The following is a 9,971-nucleotide window of genomic DNA, read 5'->3' on the forward strand; positions in this document are numbered from 1 at the left end:
CATGAAGATTATTACATAAATCTATTTATTTAATAATGAACTGAGTTTTTCATTAAGTATCTAAATAATCCTAAAAGTAAATGATGATTCTTTTGCAAACATGTTGCAATTATGATATTATTTTCTTGATTACCTATTATGGATTTCTGAAACCGAAATGATCAAAAAGGGATTAGAATTGGTTAACTCATGGGAAAAAGTAATTACTCATATTTATCCTTGAATTTCATCGATTTAAGTCAACATGAAAATAAATTTTCACAGCCCCTAAGCATGGAGTCATCTTGTCATGGGCAAAATTAGTAGTTCATCTTTCCATACTGATTCTAAACATTCTTGGGTATCCGATACTAATTGTTTATGGCATGCTAAGGTTTATGATTCATAAATTAGTTTCACTCTAGGTCTTGGAAGCTCATCATTAATATTTGTGGTGATTTTGTATGAGCTTTAGGAATGTTCATTATAATTATAAACGTAAAACATCCAAAAGAAGTGAAGAAGAATTAAAAGCATGAGCATCTGTGAGAATTTAACCAATAACAGCCACCTTCGGAGACTCACCAAAATTGCTGATAGAGATGTTCAAACAAGGGTTTTAACCATTTTAAGTCAATTTTCACACATTCTTATAAGTTCAAGTGACAAGAGTCTGTACTCATGATCAAGAAACAATGGTTTTCAGAAAACAAATGGTTGTAGGGGTAGTTTTTATGGGAGGTGACTGACAGATAAGGTGATTTGCGCCATTAGAGATGGTTGGAAAAGGAAGGGTGGAGAGAAACCCGGCATCAGCATTAGCCTACTCTTGTTGAAAGGCACCAAGGGGTATGCAGTTAAATGTCCCACCCAACTGAAGTTGTACTCACTCAAAGTAATTCAAGTAGGGATCGGTACAGTACGGTGATAAGCCTGTACATTAGCTACAACACCATCCCAACCCCCCAAACAAACAGCTACAGTGCCAGTATGAGGGTGTGACCCAGATGAAAATGGGGTTGCTTCTGCCGAGTATTATTACTTTCATACAACTAAGGATGGCCACTTTTATTGTCTTCAAATATACTAGACAAAAAAAAGATACCAATCTTTATTTCTACTTCTATCTCAAAATCATGGCCACTTAATAAACTATTCCATGTGGGTAGAGGTAATCAATGGTATTTATGCATTGCCAAACAGTAATAGAGCAATAGATTGGATGCCCAGAAAAGGGGTACTTCACAGTGTACCCATGTTGTAACCCTTACAGCAGAGAACAACTGCCAACTTTGAGAAATCGGCTATAAGTTTTTTAAATAAGCAGTTGCTCTGTGCCCTCAAGTTTACAACATAAGCTCATAATGGGTACACTGTCGAGTTCCCTTTTTTCAAACCTTATACATATCTTTAGATACATAAGCCAGGAGTGGTATGTATGCAAGATAAACATTTTATTCTAAAAGTACCACTCTTCACTAATGAAATCAAAACTTTCCTTCTTTTTTAGATCCACTTTAATGCAGGTTTTCGAAACAAACTATTTACAAAGCTTAAACCTGCAGATGGCTTCAACAAATTGCCTAACACTTGTGTAATTGAAAATAGAATTCACTTAATCCTACTATATTTCTCCAAATTATATCATAAAAACTCACTTCCAGCGACAATTCAATCGCTGTAATGGTAAATAAATAGTACCATATGATCATATTAAGTCAATAATAAATTTGACCCTAAAATTACTTCCCTCGGCAAGCTGACAATAATGTGAAATTGGTAAAAATGGCAGAAAAACAGGAAGTAATTAAGTTACTGTTTAATTGTGAACTACTGTACAATAAAATATGTACACTCCAGGGTTGCTTGAATAAACAACTGCAGGCTGGATTCTTTTAAAATGCTTAAACTTTTACTTCAGTTGATCTAAGTATGGGACAGTCGAAAGATCCCCAACTGCTGACATGCACAACTTTCCACTAGCAATCTTCTTAGCAGCCTGGAATTAAGATACAAGAATTAGGAAAAAACAACAACTTTGTTTTTATCTTAATCACTAAGAATTTGCATTTCAAAAGAATATAGTAGTTGCTGCAGAAAAGCTGAAGGGTTTTCACCAAAAGATGGGTTCTGGTGTAACTGGAGGATCCCAATCAAACTTTACAAGACAAAATTGAACATTTATGAATCCCTCACTTCTGGATAGGGAGTCTGTTGGGACCACACTATAAAAATACTAAGAATTGAATAAAAATTCGATTAGAATAAAAATATTAGAAATTAATGCACCCCATGAGACAGGGTGTGCTAGGGGTATATCAGACTCAAGAACAATATCTAACCCAGATGTCATGGTAACCCAGTGTTACTTCTAGCACCTGCCTACAAGTATCTTGAATATTTAATCATTAATTTCATGATTTCTAGGATTACCACATCTTGTGAATTTCAATCTTATACTAAAGTTTCTGTAAGCAGGAGATAAACAGACGACAGGCATTGCATAACATTCTTTTTTTTAAAAAAAGCTTGAATAACCAACACATCCTTAACCGAAAAAAACAGTAAATTTGGATTGACCAAAAAAATAAAGAGCTTAATAAAGCGCAGAAAGGTGTTTAGGCAGAAAATAAAAATAACAAGTTGAAATAAAAGATGAAATATCGAAGGGAATAAATGAGTCAGTCGATGGCTAATCAAAGAAATACAAAAAAGGATTGTAAAACCTACCAGTCATACAAAGAGACACAACAATTCAATTCCTAATATAATGGAAGGGAAATTCATTGGGGGGAAAAGATAACACAACAACTGAACCACTATCTCTCATAGAACACTACATTAACCAAATGGACTGGGACTCTTGTGAAGAGCATAAAATGTTAGCAAGAATAAATCAAAGGTCAAAGCAACAAAAAGAACCTTTAGAAGTTGATGATTCATTATTCTGGACGGTGTCTTTCAACATTCCCACTTTTGCTCATTATTTAGCAAAACTAATGATACTCTCAGATAAACGATTTTCCAAAATATTTTACTCTTAACTTCGACGAGTCATACTTACAGCTTTGACATCTGAAGTGCTCACACCATCTATGGCTGCTTTAATTTGAGAAGGAGCAGACATAGGGAGAGTGCTTTCCTTGGAATGTGAAGCCAGGAGGGCAGCCTGTAAACCTATTTCCTCTGCCATCGTATCTCCTTGCTCAAAAGCCAAATGGAGAGCGGTTCTCAGCTGAGCTTTGCCTTTATTTATTTCAGCATCACCAATACTATCTGCCCCACGAAGGACTTTGACTGCAGCATCAACTGCCTAAAAGTGAATACAATTTATTAATCGGAAGCTTGGATATACTGTATCATAAAATAAAACCACATAATTAATTGTTTAACACAATATTTTCAGAAAGCAGGAACAAAAATAAGTTGCATTCCTCAGTTAAAATGTATGCATACATTAGATGGGTGGATCATCAATGGCCATTTATTCTTAAGAGGGAAGAGATGAGGAGTGGGATGAAGAAAAAGTAGGTGGATATGGCAAAGGGAAATAGTATCTCACAGGGATTGATCATCCACTAGAGAACATGCTGACAACAGGTGCTTGCAGATCCAGCTGAATGCTTTGAGCACTTTTAATTACTTTTAAAAGGCACAGTATAATGATGGTCACTGGGGTAGGAATTTGGTATAACTAAAGGTAAAATTAGAGGAAGAAGGGAGTTGCAAGGGACAAAGGATGTCTAAACAAAAGTATCTTCAGATTGGGAAAAGCGGAGAGAGAAAGTGTTGTTCCCTTTTCATAGACAACTAATTTAAAAAGATTTACAGAGGCAAGCCTTTTGTTTTAGGAATCAAAGTTAATAGAAATAACTATAATTGGAGTTTTACTGAATCTTGACATAAAATCAGCAAAATGCAAAAACATACCATGGCCAGCACATTACTTTCCTTACTTCTTTTTAACTCCTAAGCCCCAACAATGCGCTACTTCCAAGGTTGATAACTTTAATATAAAACTTGTATGTATTACATAATTTACTAAGACATCGTAGAAATATTAAAATAAGTAATATAGGAAAGAAGTTACACTTTTTTCCCTTAAAAATTACCAAGTCTGCCTTCCTTTCCCAAAAAACTGGCCATCCTCTGAAACATAACCTGTCCCAACATTTGAGAAATATTTTTTCCAGAGATTTTCTCTAATACCTAAGCGATGATATCTCTGCATATGAATACATATACTTTGCAAATTATGTGAACAACATGCAATCAAAATTGAAAGTTAAACTAGGTACAAAACAAAGATATAACCTTTCAACCCCAATCTCTCTTTTTCCCATTTCTTTATGTTATCACTTAGATTAATTTTTCCAAATGACATCAAGTTTCAATTCTTAATCATTGTAGCCAGCATTTTCTGCATTTAAATGATATAGCACCTTCAAGGAATTTTCCCAGTCTTACGATGTAACCATCTATTGAGATAATTATGACAAAATATTCCTGTGTTTTAGTTTTCCCTAAAAGCACGTCATGCATATTCTTTGGCATTCAACCTCATTTCTTGAATTAAGAAAGCTCACTGTGCTAAGAAAAGGGAGTGAGTTTAAAGATTTAACTCATCTTGATTAATGAAGTTCAGTCCTGCTGAAGGTTATATTGGTTGATTTGTAGAGGAGTGCATTGTGTGAACTGCATTAGATTTGAGCTGATATTAAACTGACGGATGGAATGACATTGAAATAAAAACATCAGAATTCCTTTACAAACCTTTCCAGCTGATTGAGCAGGGGCAGCAAGTACAAAACCAAAAAGACCAGCATCTGAATGTGCCACTGATAGGGCAGATACTGCAGCATGTGAATCTGCTCCTGCAACCCCACGTGTTAGTGGGTTGCAATTGCTACCAGAGCCCCACTTAACTTGAGGTCCTACACCAAGTGCATACTGTAGAACAGCAAAAGCTAATGCTTCCTTCCCACTAGAGAGCCTGTTATAAAATAATGATATACATATGATAATTATCAATGTTGTGAGATTTGACATTGCCAAATCTCTTTTAACTCATCAATATAATACTCTCTTTACAATAAATTAAAATAACTTTGATAGTGTTAGAAAATTACACTGGAACTTCAGAAATAAGATAAGAGGATATAAAATCCATAAACACAGTAATCAACTCGAAGGTTGGTTGGGTAGGTGATGATAAGAGTTCACCAGTACTAAGCCTGACGGCATGTGAAATTCATAAATCAGGGCAGGGGGGCCAGTTCCTTTTCTTGTCCCAGTTATGGTTCCCAGGAAGATCTGGTACTTGAAAAATCACACAGCTTGGGTGGAGCTGCAGATGCCCAGGGAGGCTTGACCAGGAATCGAACCCGGGCCCTACGGTCAGTAGTCTAACGCTCTACCGCTCAACTAATGTGACCCACATATAAGGGTATAATTACATAAAGCATTGCAATTGGAGTCTTTCCTAATTTTAATAATTGTACGTAGCTATTTAGGATTTTAGAGTACTTTTTATGGAGGGGGGTTAAATAAATTGCTGTACCTACCCTGCAGACTGTCCAGCAACAGCAACACAGGCAAACTCAGAGCCTGTGTCATTTCTTAGTTCATCACCATGAAACTTGGGAGCCGCAGACACAAAATTCCCAGAACTTGATTGCATAGGCAAAGAGTGAGCCATGTTCATAAGCAATGTAGGATCAACTCCCGACCCGACAAGAGCCGTCCGATCAGCAACAAACAATGAATTTACATAATGTTTCAACTGTAAAATGAGCAACACCAGAATTATTAAACACCAAACTATTTTCAAATTAGTTTTTTCAATGGGATAAGCATTTTTATATTCCTATTAATTGGTATTTTTATGTATTCGCTCTTGGATAATATCAGTGACCATTAAACAACACAGGTACTTCTGGAGACCTTTTTCACTACACTGTTGAAACAAAAACTCTGTGCATAATGAAAATACTTTGTCACTAATCAGAGTCTGGAACTTTATAGGGTTGAAAATATTTCACAGGTAACACCTGATGAATTAATTTGGACTATTTAAAATGAAATTACTCAAATACAATAATGGAAACTAATTATAACAGAAAACATTTTGCAAATAATTTTTCTACACGAGTTGCATCTGTATTACTGAGAAGTAGCAAATAAAATTTTGACCTAATTTTTTATAAGGCAGTCTTGTCCAGGCTTTTATTTGTTTAATGAACACTGATTCCAGTCAACAACACTTTCTCTTTGAAAATGTATCTTGATAAAGGCAATGATTAAAAGGAAATTAAATTATTTTCACCAAAAGCATTATTTTGCATTATTTTCTGCCACAACAAGCATTTCCATTTCATTACATAGGTAAGCTGAAAAAACTTCAGGTGGAAATATGAAGGATCCCTCGCAATTCAACTTTTGGTGAGTTTTACTAAAAATTATGCGCTGAATTTGTCTTTTTTAATGAGTATATAAATAATAATAACCATTTCTGGATTATGCCTGCCAACCATGTACTTGGGAGAGTATATTGAATTACCCAATCCTCCTCTAAAAGCAGCTTTGTGGAGTAATTCCACGGCCATTACCTGTGAACGAAAGAGATATCATTGTGGGGAGAAAATATATAATTTAAAATGAAAAACATTTGGAAAAGAAAGTGATAACAATTAATACCATGTGCAACTGATATGAACTGATCATGATACAAGTAGTTTTATGATAATAATAGGATATCATAGAACACCAATAATCCAACATCTGGCTCTTTAATGGGCAGATTGGCTAGAGCCAAAGGAATCCACAACTTTACTTCTGTCATAATTTGGTTTATTTTTCTGCCACACTAGATTTACTTGAGTAATTTATCAGCATAAAACTATGCTATGATGAGTCATCTGAAGCAGTAATTGTATTAGTGAGACCGAATATTTGCACAAACTGCATTAACCAATGTTTGAGCCACCTTACTTCAGAACGATTGAAAAAACAAGTCAGTGCCTGTTTGGTAATGAACATTATTTTACAAAAATTGAATACTAATTAAGAAAGAAGTATGCATGTAGTGCATGAACTGTAGACATAGGCTATCTCCAATGAGTTTGGGACCAGGGGAGGTCAGTGGTCTGATTTTGTTTTGGCTCAACGGGAGGTAGGAGGTTAATGATCAAGTGGATTAGGGCTTGGGCCTGCTGCGACTGAGTAGGTAATCACATTTTGAATTGTATGCTACACTTAGTACATTGTGAATGGCTTATCATCTGTTACTATGGCGTCCTCTGATCATATGCTTTCGGAGGGAAGGAGGGGGATTGAGGCAGATAGCATCAGCAATTCAACGACAAACAAATCTTATCACTGAACTTTTCCTGGCATAGAAGACTAAATTAGTGGTTCAACAATTGAGAAATTCATCTCTTTTGTGCAAGAAGCACAATAAATGAGTTAAATGATAATTACTACTATATTTATGAGGCATGAGTTTTGCAACAGACAATAGCATGTTAAAATATATGATTTAGCTATTCGGCATTGTAATGAAAAGTGGAAGCTTCAAATATATAAAAAATTATCATTGTACTTTCTCTGCAATCAGAGAAGCAAAATATTTCAACCAATTTCCAATGAAATAGAAACTTACCCAGGTCCAAATATGACCAAAATCACCAAGTGCCAGACTTGGTTTAGAATGATCCAGAACTTAAAAAATATAAAATAATCTGATATTAACATGAAATATGAGGTAATAGCATTTTAAGAAAAGAGATATTTCAGAGGATGATTATAAAATATTACAACCATTAAGAGGAGGAACTAATGATGATATAAGATTCATTTTCAAAATATTTATGGATTATTTTATCAAAAAGCATCAAAACTTTGAATTGTATCTGCAGATATATGTATACTACATACGAGGCTGAAATAGATTCTATAGTATCGCTAAAGCGATGGATCCTATCTTACATGAGGGGTGCGCCTTGCCAAATCAAGCTTCAAGCGGGGAAGATTATCAGAAATTTCCCATGGTTTGAATTTCTGATGACAAACAACATCTTCAAGTATCTTCAGTAGATCTTCACTGAAATGAAAAATAATGAGAACAAGATACTGGCATTAGAAAGATAAAAATAAGAGCTACAATGGTAATTTAACTACAAAATAAAGTATGAAACTAAAGAAATATACCATTGCTGTGTCATCACAGAAATATGTACTTGCCAGAAAGGTTTCATTTCAGAGGACAACAGGACAATTATTTAGCAGCTTATATGAACTGAAGGAGTTATACATAAAAATAATCAGTAAAGGAGACCTCCAAACACAATTATTGGAGACTGCTATAAAACAAGAACTTAATTTTTTTAAATGCTACCGTTTAACCGAAAAGATTTCTCAAATGTGTAAAACTTGTACACTCTGTTCAGCCAATATCAAATACAATAAAAGCTATCTATTACATTTTATCTCTGGTGGTTTCAAGAGTATATGCTATGGTTTCCCTTCCAGCAGTGCAAGTAAGGTTGCCACCCGCTTGCTGAATAGTCCGACGAATACCAAAATGAGTGTAATTTTCCGTCGACAATCCTGCAGCAATTCTCAATGCATGGGTGCATCCCAAATTTTCGGATGTTTCAAATCGTGACCCTGCCCTGTAAATGAGTTTGAAATTAGGAAAAACAGAAATTGGATCGAACGAACATTCTGTGAAAAATCAATACACCAACCTCAAAACGATTGACACTCGAGAAATAGGAGAATAATTCTCAACTCCTGCAACGACAACTTTGTTGGGTAATGCAGTAGCCTTAACTGGCTGCAGTGGGGGGATGGAAAATGATTGTCCCGTTTGTGTAGCGGCTGCAGCTTGCGTAGCAAAATGATGCTTTGCCTATAAATACAGAGGTGAGAAGTATTGACAAGATCATTTTGAATTGCTAACATGCTGGAATAGATACTGACTATATCAAACACAGTTGGCAACATAGTACACATGAAGTTATAAAAAACCAAGTATCTTTTTCTATATGCTAAAATAAAAATTTCCAAGCACTAGCACAGTGGCGTGTATTGTAAATTTTGATGAAAACTTAACAATAATACTGTTATTTACCAAAATGTTTTTCAAATGGGGTACTTTAGCAACATTTGAAGCCATCCTCACTAAGATATTACCCCACTTTGTATCGCCGAAAATACCTTTGCCCAACAATATGGAGGACAACCGAAAGAGACCGACGATACAGAATGAATAACGGATTTCCGTAGTATCAACCCGCAACACTACATTCATTTTTTTTACCCTTTTGAAATGCACTTATTATGGTGTGCTATCAAAAAAGTGATTCAAAATTGAAAATATCTTTGTTTGTTGAGAGTGAACAATGGTTTGAATCATAGAATAATGGGAAGTTACTCAGAATTTGGTTACAACTTTTCTATTCTTTATGAAGTGAAAGCTTTTGGATCACTTTATGTAGATTCCAAACTTGATTCTGAAAATCTAGTAAGAAGGAGTCAAAATGATCGATCGTTTGGCATTCTGAGGACATGATGTTGCAGTGGGTAGAACGCTGTGCTTACAGACTGGAGGAATGACACCCCTCAGAAGATTTTATCGATAGACATATTTAGATGTCCAAGGTAAGTTTAATCCACCATAACACACCCATCAAGTCCAATTTTCACATTTGATATTTTATATCAAAATTTGGTTAAGTAACCGCATCAAATCCTTTCTCTAATAGATTTTGTGCAACCTATGAAAGTCAAGGAATTTCTTCTGTTAATAATAATGACAATATTTATTGATACGTTAGATCACATACACATGACATTGAACCAGTCAGAATACGAGAATTGACACAAAGCATACATGATTTCATCAGGATTATATTCTGCTACTTTCAATGAGCCCCTTCACAGAATAAAACGGTGGTTACCTTGAAAGAATCGTGAATTTTTTATTGTGA

The 9,971-nt window shown here is 35.0% G+C and overlaps 1 protein-coding gene across 1 annotated transcript; it reads right to left on the reverse strand.

Moving 5' to 3' along the window:
• Positions 1 to 1,074: 1,074 nt before the first annotated feature.
• Positions 1,075 to 9,233, reverse strand: UQCR-C2 (Ubiquinol-cytochrome c reductase core protein 2). The gene is made up of 9 exons (XM_071590888.1): positions 9,113 to 9,233; positions 8,727 to 8,890; positions 8,460 to 8,651; positions 7,966 to 8,080; positions 6,486 to 6,587; positions 5,544 to 5,761; positions 4,753 to 4,972; positions 3,044 to 3,292; positions 1,075 to 1,978 (listed from the first exon to the last, which is right to left on the reverse strand). The coding sequence occupies exons 1-9, from the start codon at positions 9,155 to 9,157 to the stop codon at positions 1,892 to 1,894; spliced, it is 1,392 nt and encodes a 463-aa protein (XP_071446989.1). The 5' UTR covers positions 9,158 to 9,233; the 3' UTR covers positions 1,075 to 1,891.
• Positions 9,234 to 9,971: the final 738 nt, after the last annotated feature.

This window comes from Hetaerina americana, unplaced genomic scaffold (assembly GCF_022747635.1).
Source record: "Hetaerina americana unplaced genomic scaffold, ioHetAmer1.1.p SCAF_4, whole genome shotgun sequence".
In the NCBI taxonomy this organism is placed as follows: domain Eukaryota; kingdom Metazoa; phylum Arthropoda; class Insecta; order Odonata; family Calopterygidae; genus Hetaerina; species Hetaerina americana.

Excerpts from the sequence above, each read along its gene's own strand:
- UQCR-C2 (XM_071590888.1), bottom strand. The coding sequence starts at position 9,157 with ATGGCTTCAAATGTTGCTAAAGTACCCCATTTGAAAAACATTTTG. Across the intron at positions 8,081-8,459 it reads GAAACCACCAGAGATAAAAT|TGAAGATCTACTGAAGATAC; the intron begins GTAATAGATAGC and ends TTTTCATTTCAG. Across the intron at positions 6,588-7,965 it reads TGGCAAGGCGCACCCCTCAT|GTAATGGCCGTGGAATTACT; the intron begins GTAAGATAGGAT and ends TTTCGTTCACAG.